The 27,823-nt window shown below is 38.0% G+C and overlaps 1 protein-coding gene across 2 annotated transcripts in view; it reads left to right on the top strand.

Moving 5' to 3' along the window:
• The window catches only part of LOC115215633 (cation-independent mannose-6-phosphate receptor), a 161,033-nt gene that overhangs the window by 71,879 nt on the left and 61,331 nt on the right, over positions 1–27,823 (top strand). For both annotated transcript variants that reach the window (XM_029784884.2, XM_036505949.1), the window contains exons 12-23: positions 412–549; positions 1,246–1,405; positions 2,575–2,862; positions 4,357–4,516; positions 10,116–10,280; positions 12,282–12,488; positions 14,914–15,088; positions 16,226–16,516; positions 17,959–18,149; positions 19,094–19,174; positions 22,905–23,133; positions 26,822–27,193. In XM_029784884.2, coding sequence (XP_029640744.1) covers positions 412–549; positions 1,246–1,405; positions 2,575–2,862; positions 4,357–4,516; positions 10,116–10,280; positions 12,282–12,488; positions 14,914–15,088; positions 16,226–16,516; positions 17,959–18,149; positions 19,094–19,174; positions 22,905–23,133; positions 26,822–27,193 — 2,457 coding nt within the window. The remainder of the gene's footprint in view (positions 1–411; positions 550–1,245; positions 1,406–2,574; positions 2,863–4,356; positions 4,517–10,115; positions 10,281–12,281; positions 12,489–14,913; positions 15,089–16,225; positions 16,517–17,958; positions 18,150–19,093; positions 19,175–22,904; positions 23,134–26,821; positions 27,194–27,823) is intronic.

The following is a 27,823-nucleotide window of genomic DNA, read 5'->3' as shown; positions in this document are numbered from 1 at the left end:
AACATTATCAGAACTGTTGTGTCTGGGGAGAGTCATTTTCTTTTTGTGCTTTATAATTTAACACACTCATCGGTAAAATTTCCACTTATTTCTCATTTTTATTTTCCTAAAATTTTTGTTGCATCTTGCGACCTTTTCAATAGTTTTGACTCTGTCTGTTATTTACACTGCGTTCCTTTTCGTTTGTTTGTGCACATGTGTGAGTCAGTGTGTGTGTGTGTATGTGTGCCTATACATGCATCTACGTATGTATGTATGTGTGTGTATATATATATGTGTGTGTGTATGCATATGTATATATGTATGTATGTGTGTGCATCTGTATGTATGTATTCTGCATATTCATGTGCTTGCATGTCCATGTTTGTGTATCAGAACTCTTGTTTTAACTAATTTCTTTATATTATACAGGCATGTCCGACAATGCTCCTGTTGTGGTTACTAAATCATCTGACGATTGCGCATACTATCTAGAGTGGCACACAGCAGCGGCATGTGTTGTGACCAAGAAGAAGGGGGCTAACTGTCAACTGGAAAATAAAATTGCTGGTAAGAGAGTTAGTTCAATATATTTTTGTGACATTGAAAGTAATGCTTCACAAAACCTGTTAATAGATAAAATAAAGGAGCCACTACATAATCGTTTCAGTTGCTCAATTCAACCACCAAAATCTCTGCTGTAATATGTGTTGTGGACTCTGAAATTCACCTTATGGTTTATATTTTGTTTTTGATATACTGAAGCATGGGTTTTGAAAGGGAGAGAGAATTTTTGCTGTGTTTGCACTGTTAGCATAATATCAGTTTCTAGTAATGTGAAAATAATTGCTCCTGTGATAAAGGTAAAGGTTAAATGAAAAAGAATTTTTTTTAATCAAACCATTTGTAATTTCAGTTAAAGCAAAGCCCGGGTTTCTTTTTTGTTACTCTTGAAAGGAAGAACATGTAGAATAAGAGTCTCAGCAGAAAACTGAGTTCGAATCGAATTGAATTGAAACAAAAACTTTAATTCAATATTGATACAAATACTATTTTTAAAAAAAAATTAACTTCTCTGAGTTGTAATGTTAATTTTAGCTGCTATTTTTTTTTTTTTTTTTCAATTTAATTTGATTTCCATATTCCTGTAGTTTAATGTTTCATGAAAAATGTCTCTTTCATCAATTCAAATTTTCAAAGTAAAGAGAGAAAAAAAAAAATCATCTTGAATTCCTTTAATCCGATTTCCATCTATTTTTATTACAGGTATCAGCTTCAATCTTACTCCTTTGAGAAAATTGAACGGTTTTTATAAACTTCATATGGACAAATACACCTATTTCATCAATGTTTGCGATAATGTTAAGACTGGTACTTGCAAACTCAATACACCTGCTGGAGTATGTCAGACCGAGGATGAGACGAAGTAAGTTTACTAATTATTTGTTTTTCATTTTACTTCCCCGCTCCTTGTTCTTGAGTTTCAAGATAATGGTGTGGTGATGATAAAACATGTGCTGATGAAAATGTTAGAGATGATAACAATAGTGGTCATGATGACTATAGCGATGCTTATGATGATTGCAGTGGTCCTGATTACAATGGCGGTGTTAGTGATGATGATGGTAATGATATGTTACATGTGAAACGTTCACCATTGTATGCATATTGCTTCCTTATGTTACCAAATTTAGAACACCAATCCAGTATCCTGACAGCAGGTGTACTATATAATAATAAGCAGTCATTTCATTAGCTTGCGCTGCTTAGCTCCGTTAATTTAGCATTCAAGTGTGATTGAATACATTTATTAATATACATTGTACCATGTTTGTATAACTCAATTCTCGTGGACAATTCTTCTGATGTGAGGAGATATCAGTATTTGGAATGGAATATTTATGTTTTACCAAACCACTAAGTTACAGGGATGTAAACAAACCCTCACAGGTTACCAAGCAGTTGTGGTACACACACACATGTGTGTGTTTATGTCATGCATGAACAAGATGCTGAATGCACTTTTGCTAAAGGACACAATGCCGAATGGACATAAAGCTGAACACACAACAATAAAAAAAATAATTCCTACTTACATAGTTTAATGACTAATTTACCAATCTAGCACTTAAGATTTAACAAGATTAAATTTTAATTTTCGTATCTTGTCCATCTTGTCTATTCGGCTTCTTGTTCTTTGTCAAAAGCGCATTTGGCATCCCATCCGTGTACCATTTATGTATATATCTATATATATCTATATATATATATATATATATATATATATATATATATATATATATATATATATATATATATATATGTGTGTGTGTGTGCGCACGTGCGTGCACACATGCACACACCACATACACCTGCTTCTTTCACTTTTTATCTTCCAAATCCACTCAGGGTTTCAGTTGGCCCAAGTCTAGTAGAAGACATTTGTTCATGGTGCTACACGTTAGGCCTGAACTGGGAACAACATGTTTGGAAAGCAAACTTCTTATCACACAGCTACACTAAGAAAAAAATGTACATTTTCTAATTTTGTACTTAATTTCTTGTTTTTTTTTTTTGCTTCTTTTTCTCTGCCAGAGTATCCAAAAATGCTGGCCATGCCAACAGTATTCTAACATATGAGGATGGAATTTTGAAGTTGATCTATGAAAATGGTGATAAGTATAACTCTGACCCTCCTGTTGCTCGAAGAAGTGTGATCACTTTTGTGTGTAACACAAAAGCCAGTCTTGGAAGACCCGAGTTTATAAAAGAGTCAAATTCTACCTACTGGTTTTTGTGGTACACTAAATTTGCCTGTGTTACACATCCAGTTGAATGCACTTTCACTGATGAACAAACCCATGAACAGTATGACCTCTCAAGGTAAGTGAAACAAATTTGATGTTCGTGTTGACTGAGATTATGAGAGTGGTTGAGCATTAGTGCTGGTGATGGTTGCATTTCAGTGACTGTTTCTTGCAATGGCAATGTTGAAATTTGTTCTTGTGTTGATGATGGTGGTAGTTGTGTGCAGTCACCTAGATATAGGCTTCGAGATGAGCTGTAGAGTATTGAGTAACAAGAAAGAGAGATAGTGGGAATGGAAACGAAACTAAGTGGGTCCTGCACTCACCTATTTTTAATTATAAAAACAATCACTCTGCAAAAATAAATTATCAGGCATGGGAGTGGTTGTGTGTGTAAGAAGCTTGCTTCCCAACCACATGATTCTATGTTCTGGTTCTGGGTTCAGTCTCACTGAGTAGCACCTTGGGCAAGTGTCTTCTAATATAGCCTCGGGCTAACCAAAGCCTTGTGAGTGGATTTGGTAGACGGAAACTGAAAGAAGCTTATTGTATATATATATATATATATATATATATATGCATATGTCTTTGTGACTGTTTGTCTCCCCCACTGTTGCTTAACAACAGATGATGTGTTTATGTCCCCGTAACCTAGAGGTTTGGCAAAAGAGACCAATAGAATAAATACCAAGCTTACAAAGAATAAGTCCTGGGGTTGATTTCTTTGACTAAATGGTGGTGCTGCAGCATGACCACAGGCAAATAGCTGAAACAAATAAGAGTAATAGAGTACCTAGTAAACATGAGAAAATAGATCTAAAGAAAATTGAAAAAATAAAACAAAATTTGATTTATCCTCTGGTGCTAGTGATACAATGTAGAATAAAGAACACTCTTCTTTTAAGGTAGCAAAACAACCTCTCTTGAACTGGTGTTATTATAAAACAAGCCCAATATACTCTGTAATATAGTTGGCAAATTAACAGAGATAAAGTAGGTAAGAGAGGTCTTTTTTAATCTTGCTGAGGACAAGACAACCTCCCTAGAACAGGTGCCATAATAAAATGCACCCAATTCACTTGAGAATAGTCATTCAACTATAGAAAATACATCACACTTGAAACTAAGACTTAGTCAGTCCCCAGTCATCTTAGAGGGTAGTAACTTTATATAAAACCACCTCAGTCCATAACAACCTAACTCATGCAAGCATAGAAAATCAGACATAAAAATTGTTGATAATGATGAATATGGGCAATGCCACAGATGAAGATTTCAGTAACAAAGCAAAACATTTGCTAAATTTGCCATGCCAATAGCAATCTCCTCTGGATTCAATGATGTCCCTCTCTGTTGACCAACACTTAACACAATTTGATCCTTGCTTTTCCTGTAACCATTCTTGTTCTAAATATATAGTTAAAATTGTGTCCAGAAGTAAACTGAAGTAGAATGAATCATTAAGTAAAAAGTAGTGACTGCATTCCATACCACTTGATAACTGAATATATAAATAAAAATAATTATATATGTAGATGTTGTGTAATGATATTTTATGTCATACTTTCAGTCTCACAAAGATGCCAGATAACTGGGTTATTACTCAAATTCACACACATCCTGTACAGAAGTATTATATTAATGTATGTCGTTCACTGAACCATGTACCTGTTGAAACTGGCTGTGATGTTCTTTCTGCAGTATGCTCTACAAAGGTTGAAGATGGCAAGGTACATTCCTTTTTTTTTTTTTCTTTGCTTTGCTTTAGCTTAAATTCTCTAGCATCTGCAGTCAAGGATTATTAACACTAGATATTACATGATTAACATAATATTTATAGTTTTAAATATAGTCTAATGGTGTAACAGATAGTCTCATCATCATCATATGTCCATTTTCCATATTGGCACAGGTTGGACGGTTTGACATGAGCCGGCCAGGCTCTGATTGTCTGTTTTGGCATGGTTTCTACTGTTGGATGCTCTTCCTAATGCTGACCACTTTACAGAGTGTACTGGGTTTTTTTGTGGAAATTATATTTTTTTAATGACAAATAGAGGAGAAAGAGTTGGGCCCATAAATACTTTCAGGACCTTGGAAACTGGTGGAGGGAAGGAAGATAATTATCCCCAGAGCAGAGAACTGGCTCAAATGCTTTCTCTAGCCATATGTCTTTCCTAAAGGCAACTACTTTACAAAGTGTACTGAGTGCTTTTTATGTGGCCTCTAGCACTAGTGCTTTTTACTTGACACTAATACCAGTAGGGTTGCCAAGTAACTAACAAGACAAAGACCTCTTGGATGGGAGGAGTGGTACTTAGGGGAGTGGCTTTGTACAAAGCAAATTTCCCTAAAGGCATCCAAGAACCAGCTGATAGTGTTAAACTGTGCAATATATAAAGTCCAACACTCAACAACAGGCCAAATTTCCACACAGTTTCTGTCTACTCAGTTTCAAACACAAGGCTGTGGTCAACCCAGGGCTGTGGTTGAAGATGTTTATTCAGGTGCAAAAGGATTGAATCCTAAAGTGTGTAGCAAAGAGAACTTCTTAACCTCACAGCTATGTTTCTGTCTATAAAGCATCAATATAGCATCTTCTAATTTAGGCACACTTTTCTCATTCTCACTCTATCTCTCTAACTATCCTTCCTCTCCTACTAGGGTAGCCAAGTATCTCCTCTATAGTAAGATAGCTATCTCAGTCCCTCTATTATACTCTGACTTCTTGACTGGTACAAAGTCACCCACCTCAGTACCACTCCTCCCAGCCAAGAGGTTTTTGTCTTGTTAGTTACTTGGCAACCTCACTGGTAGTAGTGTCATGTAAAAAGCACCAGCGCTAATGGCTACATAAAAGGCATTCAGTATACTCTTTTAAGTGGTTGGCATTAGGAAAGACATGGCTAGATAAACCATGCCAAAGTGGACACCAGAACTGGGTGCAGCTCTCCAGCTTACCAGCTCCTGTCAAACCGTTCAACCCATGCCAGCATGGAAGTCAGACATTAAATGATGATGATGATGACTGACTTAAGTCCTTTTTCTCCTATAAAGCATAAGTCATCAATGACTTTTTTCCACTGTTCCTAATGCTGGGTTGTCTTTTTATCTCTCAGGTATTGTTGGTCATGAATTGTCATTGTTTATGCTTTTGTAACTTAGCTATTTTTCTAGATAGGGATGTTGGCCCTACACAAACCTACCTTTACCTCTAGGAAGAGATAATCCATAGATAGTTTGGTGGCTCTATTCTTTGATCTCTCCTACATGGGAAGCCTTATTAGGAGCTTGTACTCTGCTGGCATAGCTCTCGGGTCATCAAGGCACACAAACCATCACACCAAAACAAATGCTGTTGTACTTTATTTTACTGACCCTCAGATGAATGAAAGACAAAGTTGATCTCAGCAGAATTTGAACTTAGAAAATATGAAGCTGTAACTAAATACCTCAAAGCATTTGATCAGATGCTCTAGCAATTCTGTTGATCCACCAACCTTGAACAGGTGAAATAATGAGATCAGATATTAGTATAATAATCATTACAAGATGGGATAGCAATATAAAACCTCACCAGTCTTGGTGTTTATTTTCATGAATTCATTTTGAAACCTATCCCACTGGTAACCTAACAGCATCATTCCTTACATCAGTCAGCACCTCGCAAAATTGAAACAGATATCAAAAGCACTGGAGCCACATAAAAATTGCTGGAGCCATATAAAAAGCACACAGTACACTCTGTAAAGTGGTCAGCATTAGGAAGAGTAAGCAGCTGTAGAAACCAAGCCAAAACAAGCTTTGGAACATGGTGAGGCCCCTGGCCTTTCCAGCTCCTTTCAAGCCATCCAACTCATGCCAGTATGAATAACAGATGTTAAATGACAATGATAATGAGTCCTGCACTATACAACACTCATCATAAATACTTCTTAGTTACTATGACAACTTTCTGTGGGGAACTCACATACATTAACGCTATAAAAACTGTAGTCCAATGGCCAAGCTCCCCCTAAGCATATTATTCTGTATATTTTCATTCAGAAATGTCTAGTAAATATATCATCATCATCATTATCATTGTTTAACGTTCGTTTTCCATGCTAGCATGGGTTGGACAGTTTGACTGGGGTCTGGGAAGCCAGGAGGTTGTACCAGGCTCCAGTCTGATCTGGCAGTGTTTCTACAGCTGAATGCTCTTCCTAACGCCAACCACTCCGTGAGTGTAGTGGGTGCTTTTTACATGCCACCGGCACAGGGTCCAGAGTAAGCTGGCAATGGCCACGATCAGTTGGTGCTTTATTTGTGCCACCAGCTCAGAAGCCAGTCAAGGTGGCACTGGCATTGGCCACATTTGGATGGTGTTTTTTACATGCCACCAGAACAGGTATCACAACTACAATTTCCATTTGATTTTTATTTTGATGTTGATGTACTTGACTCAATAGGTCCCTCAAGCACAGCAGGTTGTCCTATGATCCAAGGTAAGCACAGCAGGCCGTCTTGTGATCCAAGGTACTTTGAATGGACTAAGGCTGGTTATGTGAAGCTGGTGTAGGATACAGCCATGAACTCACTTTATTTGTCAGATCTTCGCATTCACAGCATATCTCCAGAGGTCTTGGTCTTTCGTCATGGCATCTGTGAGGCCCAACGTTCAAAGGTCATGCTTGACCACCTAATCCCATGTCTTCCTGGGTCTACCTCTACATTGGATTCATTCAACTGTTTGGGAGTAGCACTTCTTCACACATCTCTCCTCATCCATCCACAGTACATGACCATACCAGCGCAGACATCTCTCTTGCATACGACATCTGATGCTTCTTATGTCCAACATTTCTCTCAGGGCACTTACACTCTGTAGAGTGTGCACACTGACATTACACATCCAGCGGATCATGCTAGCTTCATTTCTTTGGAGCCTACGCATGTCCTCCACAGCCACGGCCCATGTTTCACTACCATGAAGCATGGCAGTTCGCACACATGCATCATACAATCTACCTTTCACTCTGAGCGGGAGACCCTTTGTCACCCGTAGGGGTAGAAGCTTTCTAAACTTTGCCCAGGCTATTCTTATTGTAGTGGTAACACTCTCTGAGCATCCACTCCGACTACTAACTTGGTCACCTAGGTAGTGGAAGCTATCAACTACTTCTAGTTTCTACCCCTGGAGTGTGATGGAATCTGTTTTCTGAGCATCCATGGTGTCTATTGCTCCTGTACCTCTGCCGCTAACGAAAGCTATCTTTTCGGTTAATTTTCCTTTGATGTTGCTGCACCTCTTATGCATCCATGGCTTACACTGGGTACATCTTATGAAGTTTCTGCCTACACCTTTTCTACAGATCGAGCAGGGCCACCTACCTGATGGGGTGTGTGATGAGTTCACCTTTCTACTTACTAAAACTTTGGTCTTTGCTACATTGACTCTGAGGCTTTTTGATTCTAAACCTAGCTTCCACACCTGAAATTTCTTTCTAGTTCCAGTAGTGATTCTGCTATGAGGGCCAGGTCATCAGCATAGAGGAGCTCCCAGGGGCAACCCAACTTGAATTCCTGGAGGTTATTGCCTGGAAGACTATGTTGAATAAAAGGAGACTGAGGGCTGAACCTTGGTGGACCCCTACTTCTACCCGGAATTCTTCACTATACTCATTGCCAATCCTAACCTTACTAACAGCCTCTCTGTATAGGGCCTGTACAGCCCTTATTAACCATTTGTCAATCCCGAGTTTCCGCATTGCCCACCAGATAAGGGGTCAGGGGACCCTGTCTAAGGATTTCTCCTGTCAAACCAGGAATATGGTATCAGTGGTGTTTCTACCCAGCACCAAACCGAACTGCATCTCATCTAAGCAGACCCTCTCCCTAATGAGATGGGCTATGACCCTCTCTGTGACCTTCATCACCTGATCCAGCAGTTTGATACCCCTGTAGTTATTTCTATCTAGAGCATCACCTCTACCCTTGTAGCGGTTGGCTATGGTGCTGCTATGCCAGTTATTGGGTATGACTCCATCATGAATTACCTGGTTTACAATGCCATAGGTGACTAGGCCATAGCCCACACCACCAGATGTTTTAAGCATCTCAGTAGTGATTCCTGATGGGCTGGGGTCTTTCCCTGGCTTCATACCCTTAATTGCTTTATCTCCTAGGGAGCTGTCTATTTGGATAGCTGGTCCCTCCACTGGGTCAACATTTGGCAGGCTCTCCTCCTCCTATTCATTCTCCACATTCAGCAGTCTTTCATAATGGCTTCTCCAAGTCTCTTTCTTTTCAGAATCATTAAAAGCAAGGTCACCATCATCCATGTGGACTCATTTCTCTCCTGTGGCATCACAATTTTCTCTCACACACTGTCTTGCAATTCGAAATACCTCAGTTCTTTGGTCCTCACGTCTCTGGACATTAGCAAACTTCTTTTCCGCTTCACCGTTGGCTATGTATACCTGCTGCCCAGTCTCCCTTTTGGCTACCTGGTACAGTTCCCTGCTACTCCCACCCTCCTAGGCTTTCCAGGCCTGTTTCTTTGCTCAAATGGCTTTGTCTACCGTACTATTCCACCACCACATAACTCTAGGTCTGGAAGGGACTTTGCACCATCCACAGACTTGGCCTGTGGCACTCAGCAAGCTGTCCCGTAGGAATTTCCAGCTACCTTCTATGTCCGATGTCTGTAGTTCTTCCTCCCTCACATCAAATTTCTTGACGAGGATGTCCCTATTGAATGAAAATATATGTTCTCTGTACTCTGAAGTATGTCACTTAATTACTAACCCCAAATACTTCATTCATGGTGTTTATTCCCACTTTCTATCATTAACTATCATTTTTATTAGTAACTTCACAATAAATCATGACTAATCCAAAATAATAGGTGCATTTATTCTTCTTTATATACAGATTCAAAATAAATAATAAACATATTTTTTACTTCACTGTTGGAGTGGTTGGCGTTAGGAAGGGCATCCAGCTGTAGAAACTCTGCCAGATCAGATTGGAGTCTGGCGCAGTCATCTGGTTCGCCAGACCTCTGTCAAATCGTCCAACCCATGCTAGCATGGAAAGCGGACATTAAATGATGATGATGATGATGATGATATTTTTTACATGGAAATTGAAAACAAAAATGTATGTTAAGAGGTTAAAGGTCAAAAAATACTTACACTCTAATTAGCCAATGATTCTCCAGAGAACAATTGAATCAGTTGAGACAGTATTTGGAGCCATTATGCTGTCTGCTCTTACGCCTACACTTTTTTTTATTTTCAGTGTTTCCCGTTTAGATTTATATATTTCTTTATTTTATTTTCACAGGAAGTGATTGCTAATGAAAACCTTGGAGAAGTTGTTAAAGGTCTTCAGAAGAAAGGAGATAACATTGTATTGGAATACACCAATGGTAAAGCATGCATGGACACTGATCACAAACTGACCAACTATTCCACAACAATCCATTTCCACTGCACAAAGAAAATATCAGTAAGTAAAAGAAAAGTTGAAATAGGATTCATTGTTGTGGTTTAACCCTTAGACCAATCTTTACTGAACAGGCCTATCTCCTAAGGTTTTCAAGCTATGTCCATCCCATTATTAAGGTAGAATGTATCCAGAACTATTTTATCTTGTATGTTTCTCTCCTTCCATTTTAACACAACATAATACAATATAATTTGAGAGAGGTTTTGAAACTATTTCTAGCAATGTAAGATTATTTCATTCCCAAGTTTGCATGATCTGACCTATAATCATTCCAACCATGTTCATGTTGTCTTCTTAGGGCTATGTAGAACTTCATTATTTAATGTTTTCTTACTTTATTTAAGTTTGTAGGTGTATATTTGACTGCTGTTTTTAGCAGGATGGAATACCACATATGAGCTCCTTTTGGCTCATTTTGTTTCAGTCTGGAGCTCTACATTTTATTTAGTACATCTCTTATCATCTTTTCAGCAAATATAGTGAGGTCTATGCTTCATTATACTTCATTGCATTATTGTTCATAGTTGGCTTTTGATTGATCCCTACATTAAATATGTTAATGATTATTTGACTATTATATTGTGTATTTTATGATGATGTGTATTACTGAACGTGCATGGCTTAGTGGTTTGGGTAATTGGCTTACTCTCTCTCTTTTACTTTTACTCTTTTACTCTGTTTCAGTCATTTGACTGTGGCCATGCTGGAGCACCGCCTTTAGTCGAGCAAATCAACCCCGGGACTTATTCATTCTAAGCCCAGTACTTATTCTATCGGCCTCTTTTGCCGAACCACTAAGTGACAGGGACGTAAACACACCAGCATCGGTTGTCAAGCAATGTTAGGGGGGACAAACACAGACACACACACACACACACACACACACACACATATATATATATATATATACGACAGGCTTCTTTCAGTTTCCGTCTACCAAATCCACTCACAAGGCATTGGTCGGCCCGGAGCTATAGCAGAAGAAATTTGCCCAAGATGCCACAGTGGGACTGAACCCGGAACCATGTGGTTGGTTAGCAAGCTACTTACCACACAGCCACTCCTGTGCCTATGATTATAAGGTCATGAGTTTCATTCCCAGAAGCATGTTGTGTCCTTGAGCAAGACATTTTATTTGACATTCCTCCAGTCGACTCACCTGTAGTTCAAAGGGCCAGCCTTGTCACATTCTGTGTCATGCTGAACCTCCCTGAGAAACATACTTTGTGGAGTACTCATCCATTTGCTTGTTAATTTCATAAACGGGCTGTTTTGTTGATCAAATCAACTAGAACCCTTGTCATCATAACCAATGGAGTGCTTTTATACTACTGGTTTTTATACCAAATTGTTTTTTGAGCATAACATTCTGATGTGAAAGTGGACAATGACGTATGCCATGGGACAGCATTTGGCAAATTTCACACCTGTAGCAGTCTTAGTGTTATTGCTGTTAGTTGAGGTAGTTTCCACCTTTCATTTGTAGTATCTTCATATTCTGTCTGTAGAAATAAAAATTTGAAAGCACTTATTTTACCCCATCATGACTAATTAAATGGCTGACATATTGTTCACTAGTTTGATACTACCGTCTGATCTTTGAGTGCCTTGAACAGAGTCCATTAAGTTGCAAGCAATTGGACAAGGTCTCTAGTCTGTGAATAATTCATTTTCTCGATGTACTGATGCCTATTACAGCAAGTGGTGAATTTTTCTCCACTCCCTTTCTACCTACTAGTCTTACTGGCCTTGCACAAATCATAGGCTCTACCAGAAAAATACAGAGAAATAAAGGGAGACCAACAGATGAATTAAGAGAGAGATCCTGTCAATTTAAAGAACTCTGAAATTTAAAATAAAATAAAATAAATTTAAAATAAAATAAAATAAATTTAAAATAAAATAAAATAAATTTAAAATAAAATAAAATAAGCATTAAAAAAAAAAAAGACATTGCAAAGAAACTTTCTCAGCTTTTCTATGGTTTGATATCTTTGACAGGAGCATGGTCCAAGTTTGTTAAATATCAATTCAGGGTGTCATTATGTATTCTTGTGGAACACTCCAGCTGCATGTATTCAGACCAGCACAGAAAGCAATAAGGAGAAATGCTCAGTAAAGGACACCAATTCTGGTTACATTTATAATCTGCAGCCTTTGACAAGGGATGGATCTTACAGTATTGTTTCACAGTCTCGTAAATTCTATGTAAGTGTATTTAATTTTTTTCAACTAAAATTTCTCTTTGATTTTTTTTCTGTGGAGATTAGGATTTATAATTATGTTGTTTAAATCCAAGATCCCTCATTGACTCCAAATTGATGAAAGGTGTTACATATACCCTTTTACATAATCTACAAAATTGATGAAAGGTGTTACATAATATCCATTTACTTAGTCTATCACCAAGTCAGTTTGTGAACAAGTCTCAAGTACTATGTTAATACTCACCATGCTAACGATTCTGCCAGCTTGCTGCCTTAATTATCCTTTCTACTATAAGCACAAGGCCTGGAATTTGTGGGGAGAGGAATAGTTGATTACATCGATCCCAGTGCATAACTGGTACTTTAATTTATCGACCTCAAAAAGATGAAAGGCAAATTTGACCTTGGCGGAATTTGAACTCAGAGTATAGCAACAAGTGAAATACCACTTGGTATGCTAACGATTCTGCCAGCTTACCATCACATTATAATAATAATAATAGTAATTCTTTCTACTGGAAGCACAAAGCCTCAAATTTGGGGGAAGGGGTTAAGTTGATTACAACGACCCATGGGTAACTGGTACTTTTTTAACCAACCCTCAAAGAATGAAAGGCAAAGTCAACCTCGGCAGAATTTTCACTTAGAACATAGTGACAAATAAAATACTGCTAATCATTTTGCCCGGTGTGCTAACGATTCTGTCAGCTCACTGCCTTATAATAATAATAAAAGAGGTGTTAAGTGAATTAAAACAAGTTTAATTATGCCTCAGTCACATTGTGCTAAGAGCTTACCGATTCTCAAATGCTTTTAAGTATATGAACTGCTCTTCTTCAGAGAACCTGTTATTAAGATTATCATTTGAAATGGGTCATTGTAAATTAACATTGGGAAAATTAGTCTGTTCAAATACATACCACTAGCTAGCCCAAGTTATTTCTCTTAGCTCACTTTTGTTTAAATCATACGAATTACTTAGGCCATAAATGTATTCTACTCTTTACTTTTTTGTATAAGTCTGAGTTCCATGGTTACTGGAGATAAGTTTGGACAATTGTGCTGATTATGTCTATTGAGGGAAGAACATGTGAACACAAATATCCTCTAATCTCTAGACACTAAGCTTGTCCTTTTCTTAAATGGCATGACACCTTTGGAGAATTCTTGAGTCTTGAAATTATCTCCCTTCCTCATATAGAGCTGGCATTGTTTGCCATTTGATAATTGTGACACATCTAGAGACAAAGAATATTTTAATAATTTAAGACTTTATGTTGTATGGTATTTGATATGCCTGGATTTTGTCTATGTTGTTCAAATACATGCCATTGTCCTTTCTGAGTGGTTTCTCTTAGCTCATTTGTATTTTAACAAATGACTGAAACAAATCTTCAGATATAAAAGGCGATGGTACACACCCCTGCCCTTTGGTTTATGTTTCCTGCTGATTATTGGTTTCACTAACAGTCATTATAGGACAGGAGTGTAGTTCTCCTTACCTATCAAGATGCTTCTCTCTCCTAGGTCTCCCTAGGTCAGTGTAAAGACAAGTCTAGTAACTCTGAGAGAGACAACTGAATGAAAAGATTGCTAAGCATCAACAATGCTAGGTTCAAAAGCCTTGATGGGGTTGTTCCATATTTAGATGGATAGCTGTTGACTTCTGGTTTAGGTCACCTACCCTTGTAGACAGGCATTGGTTTTTATTCCAATCACTCATAAAAAATTTAGTTGTGTTGTATTGCTGGTTTAGTTAATGAAACTTTAGCATGATTATCAATATTTGATCACTTTTGACGTGACCTGACATGTCCTATAAGCTCTTGGTTTGGCACACAGTCATTAATCCTGTTGGAGGAAAAAAAATTTTATTTGAAATATTCTTACATTATTTTCTATTCTAGGTACAAGGCCCAAAATTTTGGGGGAGGGGGCCAGTTGATTAGATCAACCCCAGTATGCAACTGGTATCTAATTTATCGAACCCAAAAGGATGAAAGGCAAAGTTGACCTCAGCAGAAATGCGTTTAAAAAAGGGAAAACTGTTACATGGCAAATGTAAGCCAAATGGTAGCAATGCCACATGGCTTCTGTGTTTCATAGCCACACTTACACATATCCCTTAAAAATAGTTTTTCTGTATCTTTATTTTTTCTGGTTTCAGTCATCTGATTGTAGTCACACACGGGTTTAATCAATTAAATCAACCCCTGAAAGTTATTTTTCTCAACTGCTCCTTCATTTAACTCTGCAAATTAAAAGCAAAGTGATCTTGGATGGAATTTGAACTTAGAATGTGAAGAGCCATTTCCAAAATACCACAAATATATTGCTTTTGTGGCTTAAAAAAAATAGCAGAAGGAATGGTTACTTAAATTTTTGCAGCTGTTTATGTGTTAATCTGTTTGTTTATCTGCCTCCAGTTGAACATTTGTGGACCTGTGAATTTGCCTGGCTGTACCATGCCTGACAATTCAAAAGCAGCAGTTTGTGAACAAGTCTCAGGTACAGTAACTGGTCTGGCAGCTGTTAATACTGAACTAGAACTGACTGACAGACATTTACAGCTGGTCTATGCTGGAAAACATTTATCTGATGGTAAGATTTAAAACTTTTTGTTTTGCAAAATGGCCTATCATAATTACTACTACTATATTTCATCTATGTCCCAGTTTCTTATTCTTCTGTATTTATTTTGTTACATAGTGTACATAGGCGCAGGAGTGGCTGTGTGGTAAGTAGCTTGCTAACCAACCACATGGTTCCGGGTTCAGTCCCACTGCGTGGCATCTTGGGCAAGTGTCTTCTGCTATAGCCCCAGGCCGACCAATGCCTTGTGAGTGGATTTGGTAGATGGACACTGAAAGAATCCCATCGTCTATATGTATATATATATATATATATATATATATATATGTGTGTGTGTGTGTGTGTGTGTTTCTGTGTTTGTCCCCCTAGCATTGCTTGACAACCGATGCTGGTGTGTTTACGTCCCCGTCACTTAGCGGTTCGGCAAAAGAGACCGATAGATTAAGTACTGGGCTTCCAAAGAATAAGTCCCGGGGTCGATTTGATTGACTAAAGGCGGTGCTCCAGCATGGCCGCAGTCAAATGACTGAAACAAGTAAAAGAGTAAAGAGTTAGTTCATCAACCAGTTGAAAATGACTGCTTCACTTTTGGGTACCTTTGGCAAGTCCATACACTGTTGAAAGAATTGGAACTGGGTCTCCATGTGAAGACAGTCCAATATCTCAATATGTTGCTTCCTACTGCAGCAGCCTACAAGTAAATTTCTCCCTTAGTTTCCTCCCACTAGCATTGTAGGTCCTACTGAAAAGTCCTGGGCATTGTCCTTTCTCTTCTTTAAGCCATTAAAAACAGTGTTTAAATAGAATGATAATATTAAACAGACACAGGGAACAGATTATGTGCATGCTGTAATACTCTTAGTTAAGCATGCTTGTTTGCTCGTGTGTGATGGCTTATTAACACAAACAAATTTGCACCTGTTACATGTATTCACATGTAGTATGTGAATGCATATTAACATACTACACACATGCACACACACATACAGACAGACACAAACCAATTGATGCTGCAGGTGTTTATGAATAAAAGCAAAGTCTCCTAATACATTTGTTCTTTGTAATACTTTTGTGCCAAATTTTCCTTATTTCTTTCTTTTTTTTTTTGTTTCCATATCTTTGATTTGCTTTTTCCTCTTCATTCAGGTTCTCTTTTCAAGGTAACAATTAATTTTGTCTGTGCCAAAGAGACAGATTTAGGCATTGTCAGTTTGGTGAGAACAACTGAAAGCAGCTACATATTCCAGTTTGATACTCCTCTTGCTTGTCCACCACAGACAGTTGATTGTGTTGTTCAAGACCGTCTTGGTAACCAATATGATTTGTCCCGATTGACAAAGCAAAACGGCAACTGGGAACTTCCTGTTGGAAGTATGAAGTACATCATCAACATTTGCTCACCAATTAATGATTATACAGGCAATACAAGTTGTGCAGGTAAATTTTAATTAGTTATTTGTATACAGTGAGGTTCAATGGCTGTGAGAGCTTGTTACTCCACTCCAACTAAACAGGATTATGATCAAAGGTATTCCAGTCTTGATGGTACCACTATCTAATGTGTCCTTCCTTGTTTTTAAGACGATTGCTTGACTTGATAAAAATATATAGCATGTAATCATGGCTGTCGCTGGTGTCAAGTAAATAGCACCCATGGAATCATAATCATAGCCATTGCCAGTAGCATGATCTTCAAATGTTGGGCCTCACAGAGGTGAGGGACAAAGAGGTGAAACATGATCTTCAAATGTTGGGCCTCAACAGAGGCAATGACAAGTGTTCAAGACCTTTGGCAATGTGCTGTGCTTCAGAAGACTTGTCAAGCCAAGTGAAACCATAGTCATGACCATTGCTAGTGTCATGTAAATAGTACCCATGAAATCGTAGTTGTGGCCGTTGTCAGTGTCATGTAAATGACACCCATGCCAGTGGTACATAAAAAGCACCCATTACACTCTTGAAGTGGTTGGTGTTAGGAAGGGCATCCAGCTGTAGAAACCATGCCACATCAGGCTGGAACCTAGTGCAGCTCTCCAGCTTACATGTTCCAGTCAAACCGTTTAACCTATGCCAGCATGGAAAGCAGACATTAAATGATGATGTTGAAATTTCCCTCAAATTACATCCTATCATGTAGAGGGTTTTTCGCTGGTTCAGTGATTTAAGAGGTTAAGGAAGGATAAAGTATGTTACCCTTTAACTTATAACTTTGCTTCTGAAAAAAAAAAAAAAGCTCCCTTACCTTATTGTTTTGAATCCATACGTAAAGATTGTTCTGGGTTAAAACTGAAGTAAAATGAAAATGCATAATCATAACTGTATTATTTTTATCTTCTATTTAAAATTTTCTGAAATCCACCACAACTCATTCACAAACTTTTTCTTTATTATGTTAACCTTATAAACATTATATACCTTTAGCAAAAAAAAAACAAAAAAAAAAAAACAGTAATACATTGTAAAGGCATAATCTGTTTTGTTTTTATTTTGTATATATAAACATACTCAGTTTTACTGTGGGTTAGAATTCAAGTTAATGAGAACATATCATCAAAAATTAGACCAATGTGATTTTAATTCATTTTCAGAATATTTCAATTCCTAATATAGCCTTTTATATACAGAATGAGGGGTTAAGTTATAAAGGATCTCAAATGTATTTACAATGCCTTTATATTTTAAGTTTAAAGAATAGCTGACTTTTATACTGAGATGTCTCATTGCAATTAATTGGAAAATATTATTGCTAGGCATGTGGCATAAGTACGTTCAAAAGCTTAGTGTTCATATTAACCTAAATGCTAATAATTTAAAGATTTTGATTCATAATTGCTTTCTAAGAGTCAATTTATTTAATGAGATATTTCTTTAATATTCAGGTAATGTTGGTGGTTGTCAAATAGCTCCAGGCCGAGGAGACTATAACATGGGTTATGTTCAAGGTAAACCCATTGCATTATCAGATGGAACTCTGAGTTTACGTTATCGCAATGGAGACTTGTGTCATAAAGGCACTGACAAGGAAAGCCATCGGAGCACTCGCATTAATTTCTTTTGTAGCCCAGTTGAGGTAAGTATTTTCAGTTACTGTGGATTTTTTCCAGAATTCCTTAGCTGAGAAGTGCTTCTGGGAGGGATTACCTGTTCAAGACAAATTCTATAAGCACAGACAGACCTGTCCAAAATGCATGAGGAGCAATAAAACCATTCTGCACACACTCATTCTGTGTCCAGGCATTGCTCACTTGGTGCATTATATCAAGTCACTGTTGTTGTGTAAGATGGATCCTGCTGTTGGCCATTGTGAAGATCACTGCCGTTCTCTTTTGAGTAGGCAGTTATGTTGAAAGAGGTTATATTGTGAATAAGGCTGAAAGGTTTGAGGATAGGCACTTTCCTCTTTAGTCAAGTTCATATCGATTTCTCATGTCCCACTTGAAAGAGAAGGTAAATGTGGAAAAAAAGAATGTTCTTTTCCAGTGAATTTCTCAAAAAGATTAAAGTCCATTCAATGGAAAATATAGATTATTGGATAGAATGACTTTGCAGTATTTGATCTAGTTCTCTGCACCCTGAGTTCAAATCCTATGAGTGTTGTTAATTTTGTCTTTCATCATTCTGGACTTGATAAAATACGAATGTACTGCAGATGATAATTCTTATTCTCTCCCTTCCTTTTCTCTTTCTCTTTTCCATCTACCCACTTCCATCTCTTTCTTTCTCTTTCTCACTCTTACTCTAGCTAGATAAATAGCTATCTTGTACTCTGAGAAGAGCTACAGGGAATCACACAAACACCATCCTCTCTCAAGAAATGGTGGAAGGATTATTGAGAGACTAATGACCTTTTCCTATGGGCAGGGAGAAAATTGATTCTCTACTGGAACTGTCCACATGGATCAATGTGCAGCAGAGTATGGAACAGAAATTTAAAAAAATAAAATTTAAACCCCAAAAATGATATTTGAAAAATATGCTGACTGAAAAATACAATCTCTTTTCTTTGTTTTCTAGCATTATATTTCTTTTGAGAGTGAAACAAAATTCTGTGAATATATATTTACTTGGAGGACACCAGCAGCTTGTCCTATTAAGGTGATTGCCATTTTCTTTGCTTTTCTTCCTTTTATTTAATTTTCAGTCTTTATCTGTTTTTCTATACCAAATAACATAGGATTGAGAGTGTCTAAAACCTTTGAATGTGGTGCCCTAAAGTGGCCAAAGTCTAGTGGATGAAAGCAGTAAAAGAATTATCATGATTATAGGTACAGGTTTGGCTGTGTGGTAAGAAGTTTGCTTCCCACCCACATGGTTCCAGGTTCAGCCCCACTGCATGGCACTTTGGCAAGTGTCTTCTACTCTAGGCTGACTAAAGCCTTGCAAGTGGATTTGGTAGTTGAAAGCTGAAAGAAGCCCAGTGTGTGTGTGTGTGTGTGTGCCACACAGCAGCTTCACACTAGTGTTGATGTGTTTACATCCCCTTAACTCAGTAGTTCAGCAAAAGAGACCAATAGAATAAGTACCAACTTTAAAAAAAAAAAGAAAAGAAATTGCATTCTGGGGTCAGTTCAATTGACTAATAGTTCTTCCAGGCAGTGCCCCAGCATGGCTGCAGTCTAATGACTGAAACAAGTAAAAGAAAAAAAAATCATATATGAAATGTAATAGATTTGGAAATCAGAAGTAATGAGCTACTGTTTTGTGCTTTACATGAAATATCATTGATGTCCAGCTGCTGTACTTAGAGAGATATTTTTACTATACAACTACTGTTTGTACAGAGCATACAGCATTATCTCTGACAGTAGTCACAGCAGTCAAAGGCTGGTGTTTGGTTACTGTTCTTAGAGTGATACAGTAACTACACAACTGCTATTTGTACAAAGCGCTCAGTGCCAACTGGTGTTTGACTGCTGTTCTTAGCGACAGATAAGAGATAGTTATAACACAGTCACCGTTTCATATAAAGCGCTGCACTCAGCATTATAATCTGGCAGTAGGCCACATCAATCACAGGTTATTCACTTACATATAGTGGTCATTGTTGCTGTTGTTGCTTAGCTCCAGGTCATCTGTGAACTGGCCAAGTATATCTGGGATTCTATCATCCAATGTTTCTTTCCCATTTTTAAAACAGTGAAGCTGTGATGATTTGGTTGCTGTTTTATAGTACATTGAGTGATAACATAGTGGATCTTTAGAGATGGTTGTCTTCCTCATTGTGTATCCATGGACTGCATCACATTCTAGTGACTGCTTTGGTATTGTTTCTATGACTGGATGCCTTTCCTAGCTCTAACCCTCTTCATCGTTTGTACTGAAGCCTTTTTTCATAGCACCTGCACTATTGAGATTGCAATGCAGCTAGAAAGGCTATGATCCTTTAGTGGTGGGATTAGCTTTATGCTAGATGAGGGGTTAAAGTATGAAGGAAGGAGGTGGAGCAGAACAGGCTTCTTGCTGTAGAGGAGCTATATTCTTTTACTTGTTTTAGTCAATTGACTGTGGCCATACTGGAGCACTGCCTTAAAGAGTTTTTTCTTTATTCAAAGAAATCAACCCCAGGACTTATTCCTTGTAAGCCTAATACTTATACGATTGGCTTCTTTTGCCAAACGGCTAAGTTATGGGGACGTAAACACATCAACATCATTTGTCAAGTGATGGTGGGGGTGGGGGCAGACACAAAGACACACACAAATATATACATAAATATGATGGGCTTCTTTCAGTTTCCGTCTACCAGGATATGAAGTGAATAGAAATGAGTGGAGACAGAGGAACCAGGAATGTGGTTGAGTGGAGGCTGCAAGAGTGTTTGAGGGAGTGGGAGGTAAAGAATGGGTGTAAGGGGGAGATGTAGGTGACAACTGTAATGATTGGGTAAGGTTGAACGGTGGATAAGGGGTGGGCAATGATCAATGATGTGCGAGTTGGGTGGGGTTGGAGGAATAGATGACTGAGAGTGCACAAAAAGGTGGAGAAAGCAGCAGAATTGAATTGAAAATTTTTTTAGTAGAGAAAATTATTAATGGATGAAGGATGGATCACAAATGAATTGGTTCTGGGTGTTAAGGAAAATAAGTTATACCAAGAAAGAGCTGCAGTTAGGGAGATGCTGTGTGGTGGAAGTCTTTAGAAGGAAATTGGGCAAAGGACCCATTTGGGCATGTTTAATCCTTGGCTAGCTATGACTCGATACCTGTCATTTTGTCAGCATCCAATTTTTTTTTTTTGGCTGGTAAAATGTCTCTCGATATTCCTTATCTAGTGTGTCCTTTTATTTCTAAGATACTAAGGTGTGAGAGGTGAGAGATTTTGCTGGTATTTCTTTCAGGCCAAGCTATATGTGGACACTAGGTGTACATTGAAATCTTATTCAGTCAGGTTCAACTAAGGTTTCTTTATGTGATAGATGTTATGACGCTGAAGGCTCTATTTTACTATTGAGGGTACTGAGTTCTTATATCATGCTGGGGTATCACCATGAAGAACTTTTAGTCAGATGAATCAACCCCAGTACTTATTTATATTCTGTCGGTCTCTTTTTGCTGAACTGCTAAATTATGGGGACTTAAACAATGTAACAATGGTGGGGGACAAAGACACACACACACATGTATAGATATATGTGTATATATACATATATGTGTATATATATATATATATATATATATATATATATATATATATATATATATATACACACAGAGAGAGCACCATCCAAGCATGATCATTGCCAGAGTGGCTAACTGGCTTCTGTGCCAGTGGCACGTAAAAAGCACCATTTGAACATAATTGTTATCATCATCTCCTTACTGGCACTTGTGCCAATGGCATGTGAAAAAATATTCGAGCGAGGTCGTTGCCAGTGCCATTGGACTGGCTCCTGTACAGGTGGCATGTAAAAAAAACACCATTTGAGCGTGGCCGTTGCCAGTACCGCCTGACTGGTCCGTGTACCAGTGGCACATAAAAGCACCCACTACACTCTCAGAGTAGTTGGTATTAGGAAGGGCATCCAGCTGTAGAAACTCTGCCAGATCAAGATTGGAGCCTGGTGCAGCCATCTGGTTCGCCAGTCCTCAGTCAAATCGTCCAACCCATTGCTAGCATGGAAAGCAGACGTTAAACGATGATGATGACATATATATATATATATATATATATATATAAGAAAGAGAGATGGCAAAGGAATAAATGATTATCTTATGAACTTCATTAGCTTACAGCTGTTTCTGTTATAAGATGCAGTAGACTTGTAGTTGAAGTTTATCAGATAATTATATATTCCTTTATTATCTCTCTTTTAAACCTTTCACATTAAATTGGCCATATCTGACCCAAATATTCTACAGCCAGCTGCATGGGTTGAATGATTTGACCAGGGCTGGTAAAGCCATGGGCTACACCAGGCTTCGTTGTCTGTTCTAGCATGATCTCCATGGCTGGCTGCCTTTCCTAATGTCAACCACTCCACAGAGTGTACTGGGTGCATTTTATGTGGCAGCAGTGCACACACACACACACACACACACGCAACAATATCTCAAACAGACAAATGCAGTCTCCATTACGGACTAAGTCAATAGTCATGGAAAAGGTTGCAAATGGCAATGAAAGAGTTTCGACTAACAAAAACAAAACAAATTAAACAAATCAATGAGTTAGTTGGATATTTAGCCATTTGACTAATAATAATGAAGTGGAATTGAACCAGAGTGTGTGTGTGTTATATTAGCATAATGACTCTCCTTAGACACATTTTTAAATGCTTATTTTCTTTCATTAAATTTCTTTTTTTTTTTTTTGCATGTCTTTCTAGCGTATCACAGGCAAGTCTTGCAAAGTTGTCGACCCTTTGTATAAAAATGAATTTGACTTGAACCTGTTACGGAAATCAACTGGTAATTATCATGTAATTGGCGGTGGCTATGATTTTTTACTCAATGTGTGTGGAACTTTGAACACTGAAAAAACAGAATGCAACAAGGACACTGGATCTGCAGCCTGCCAAACACGTTCTTCAGACCCATCTTTCGCAATCAATATTGGTAAGAAAATTAACAGAAATACTACTACTACCACTACCACCACCACCAACAACAACAACAACAATAATAATAATAATCCTTTCTGATTAAGGCACAAGGGCTGAAATTTTGTTAGGACGGGGCTAGTCAATTACATCAAACCTAGTGTTTCATTGGTACTTAATTTATTGACCCCGAAAGGATGAAAGGCAAAGTTGACCTCAGCAGAATTTGAATCCAGAATGTGAAGGTAGATGAAATACTGCTAAGCATTTCCCCCGGTGTGCTAACAGTTCTGCCGACTCACCACTTTATCAATAATAATAATAATAAACTTTTCTCCTATCGGTACAAGGTCTGGAATTTGGGAGAGGGAGATAAATCAATTACATCGACCCCAGACTTGACTGGTACTTATTTTATCAACCCCACAAAAGGATGAAAGGCAAAGTCAACCTCAGATTAATAATAATCCTTTCTACTAAAGGCATCATCATCATCATCATCATCGTTTAGCGTCCGTTTTCCATGCTAGCATGGGTTGGACAGTTCTACTGGGGTCTGTGAAGCCAGACGGCTTCATCAGGCCCAGTCAAATCTGGCAGTGTTTCTATGGCTGGATGCCCTTCCTAACGCCAACCACTCCGTGAGTGTAGTGGGTGCTTTTTACGTGCCACCCGCACAGGTGCCAGACGAGGCTGGCAACGGACACGAACGGATGGTGCTTTTTACGTGCCACCGGCACATGACCTGAAATTTGTGGGAAGGGAATAAATCAATTACATTGACCCTAGTGTTTCACTGGTCGTTCATCATCGTTTAGCGTCCACTTTCCATGCTGGCATGGGTTGGACGGTGCAACTGGGGTCTGGGAAGCCAGAAGGTTGCACCAGGCCCAGTCTGATCTGGCAATGTTTCTACAGCTGGATGCCTTTCCTAACGCCAACCACTCCATGAGTGTAGTGGGTGCTTTTTACGTGCCACCGGCACAGGAGCCAGACGAGGCTGGAAAACGGCCAGGCTGGACTTAATTTATCAGCCCTGAAAGAATGAAAAGCAAAGATGACCTTGGTGGAATTTGAACTCAGAACATAGCAACAAGTGAAATGCTACTAAGCATCTTGCTTGGCATACTAACGATTCTGTCAGTTCACTTCCTCGATGATAATAATAATGATGAGGATTTCAAATTTTGCCACAGAGCCAGCAAGTTTGGGGAAGGGTTAAATTGATAATATCAACCCCACTGTTCAACTGGTTCTTATTTTATCGATCCCGAAAGGATGAAAAGGCAAAGTTGACCCTGGCAGAATTTGAACTCAGAGCATAAAGACAGACGAAATGCTACTAAGCATTTTGCCTGTTGTGTTAATGATCCTGCCAGCTCGCTGCCAATAATGATAATGATAATAATCCTTTCTACTATAGGCACAAGGCCAGCAAGTTTGGGGAAGGGGACTAGTCGATTACATTGATCCCCAGTTCTCGACTGGTACTTATTTTATCGATCCCGAAAGGATGGAAGGCAAAGTCAACTTTAGCAGAACTTGAACTCAGAACATAAAGATGAATGAATTGCCACTAAACATTTTGCATGGAGGGCTAACGATTCTTCCAGCTCACTACCTTTTGAGGATGATGATGATGATAATATTAGTAATAATAATAAGTGCAGGCATGACTGTGTGGTTAAGTTTTGCGTCTCAACTACTTGATTCTGGGTTCAGTATCACTTTGTGACTCCTAGAGCAAGCATCTTCAACAACAGCCCCAGGCCGACCAAAGCCTTGTGAATGGATTTGGTCGAGGGAAACTGAAAGATGCTTGTTATGTGTATATATATGTGTATAAGTGTGGGTAGGTTGTGATTCAGCTCAATTTACCCTCAGTGCATATGATCAGAAGTATCCTAGCCATTGTCATCTTGCCTTTCATTTTCTTATACTGTATCCAGGGTTAACATTATTTAGTGTGTCCCTTTATTTAAAAAAGGAGGTTGTGTTTGTGAGCACAATTATTATTTCTAATAGACTGAGTGACCACATAATGGATCTGCCATCAGTTTTGATTATGCGCAGTCAGTTGTTTGATTAAATTAATGTGCAAGTGACTGAGTATTCTACAGACAAGTGTACCCTTCGTGTAATTCCCATACCAAACCAGTGTGACAGGAATTGTGACAAGATGGAAACCAAACCTTTCACAGCCCGAGTCATTAGGTAAAAATACATTAGCATATCTGAGAGTTAGAGAATTGTGTTTCCCTCTTCATTGATACTTGATGGGAGCTTCTAACAGTAACGTCAACAATTATGAAGTTGAACCAGTAAGGCAAACTCTACATGGTCACTTGGCCTGTTATCCAAGATAAATTATGCCTGAAAAGAAAATAGAGATGGTTATGGCTTGCATGTATTGACCAGGCCTAACTTAAACATCAACAACAATTATTAACTAGGAGTAGAACCTGTTGGTAGTGAGGCAAGCACTGAGAAGAGCAGAGTGTTGTACTTTACCCAAAAGGGCAAGGTAATATTCATAACTTGTGCTGTATTGAAACTATTACAATTATTGGGTTGTTGTCATCATCATCTTCATGTTGATTATTTTCCATGCTGAGACAAGTTCAATGAAACTTGTTGAAGCAGATTTTCTATAGCTAGGTGTCACCAATCCTTATCTGTTTTCCAAGTAAGGTATTTTTCATACCACTGGTCTTTGTATGTTAAAAGTCACAAACTAAGGTCATCATCTTTTGTTCAAGTGTTTCTAATGTGGAGATGCACACACACACACACACACACACACATATACATATTGGTGCCATGTGGTGCTGGTTCCGTCTAAAAAGTACCCAGTCCACTCTGTAAAGTGGTTGGCATTAGGAAGGGCATCCATCTGTAAAAAAAAAACCTTCCTAAGATAGACAGTAGAGCTTGGCATTGTCCTCTGGCTTACCAGATCCTGCCAAACCATACAACCCATATCAGCATGGAAAACAAACATTAAATGATGATGATTATACACACTCTCACTCACACAAGCTTCCTCTCAGTTTCCATCTAACTGTTCCACTCACAAAGCATTGATCAGTTTTGTAGCTACATAGCTATGCTTACAATTATACAGTTATGTAAATGTCCAGGGTCCTATACTGGCCCTATCATCACCAGGCCTTTTGTGTACCTTTAGTGAATCCCTTAATGCTACTAGCATTGGGACCAACTCCTCAGTTTAAGGATACTTTCTCTTCCTCCTCCCAGCTATGGAAGCCTTGAAAAACAAAACTGCTACATTACATAAACCCTTGTGAGCAAATATTTCCCATTCATCAAATGAAAGTCTAAACTTCTATACAACAGACTCACCACCTCCAAATTAAATTTATTGGACCATACAATGAAGAAAACTGTCTTTATTCAGGTGATATGGCAATTATTCCATTTCTAACTTTTTCTTGAAACCAGCCTTTTTTTTTTTTAGTGTTTCCATATCCTAAAGGGGAGCTGGATACACACACATACACAAACACTATTCTGTAATGCAGATTCATAACAATAATTTATCTTTTCTTTTTTTCCACATTTTCACTCCTCAACTTCACTCCTTGACACACACATAGATGCATACATATTTATAAATGGAATGACCAAATCATCATATTATCTATATTTTTATTTATTTATTTGTGTTATTTTCCTATTTCCAGGAAAAACAAGTGATGAACTTGTTTATGAAGATGGCATCATTTTTTTGACTTACAAAGATGGTAAATCAAATTGCCATAAGAAGTTCAACCGCAAGACAATAATAATTTTCACCTGTGATCCAAATGTGGAGGGTACAACTGGACCTCATTTTATTGAAGAAAAAGATGACTGTAGCTACCTCTTTGAGTGGCCCACAAGACATGTCTGTCCAAAGATAACAACCAGTAACTGCAAAATACAGGATAGCAAGGGCAATGAATATGATTTTAGTGGACTAAGACTTAGTAGTAACAACTACATTTACTTATCGCCTGGGCAGGATAAACAGAAGTTTATTTTAAATGTATGTCAGACTCTTGTGCATCGTAAAGGTAAATAAATCTTTTGTTATTGCTGAACCACACCAGATTGACCTTGATTAAGCTAATTTATGATTAAATATGTCCCAACTGTAAACATCTTCTTTTTTTGTTTTGTTTTCTTTTCAGGCATAGTGTATCTATGAACTCTATTGCAACCTATTCGTGCATATATAATGAATTGTTTAAAGACTTTTTGACATTACCTGTAACATTTGCTTATTTATGCTGTATCTACAAGTGCAATTCTTCCCCCATTCTCCCTTAATCCTTCTTTTTTTCTCCTTTTTCTATGTCTTCTTCCCGTCTTCTGTTATCTCCATAGTTCCCTTTGAAGACATAAATAGGTTGTGATAGTTCTTTGAGAGTTTATTGTCGCTGACCTCTGCCTCATGTGGTTGCATTGAAGCCTTTTAAATTTCAGCTATTCTCTGTATTTTCTCACTCACTTGAATGGTGCTTAACAAAGCAGGTCATTCAAAATTGTCTTCTTTTACCTTAGTTTTTACTCACCTGATAAAAGAAAAACTTTTTTGTAATATAATTGATGTAATCAGTCTATTCATTACTAAAAAGATGCTGCTGAAACAGCTTCAAGAATGCCTTTGAAGGTATAGGCACCAAGCTTTTCATGAAGCTCAG

The sequence above is a fragment of the Octopus sinensis genome, linkage group LG9 (assembly GCF_006345805.1).
Source record: "Octopus sinensis linkage group LG9, ASM634580v1, whole genome shotgun sequence".
Lineage (NCBI taxonomy): Eukaryota > Metazoa > Mollusca > Cephalopoda > Octopoda > Octopodidae > Octopus > Octopus sinensis.
This window is presented reverse-complemented; position numbering and strand designations above follow the sequence as displayed.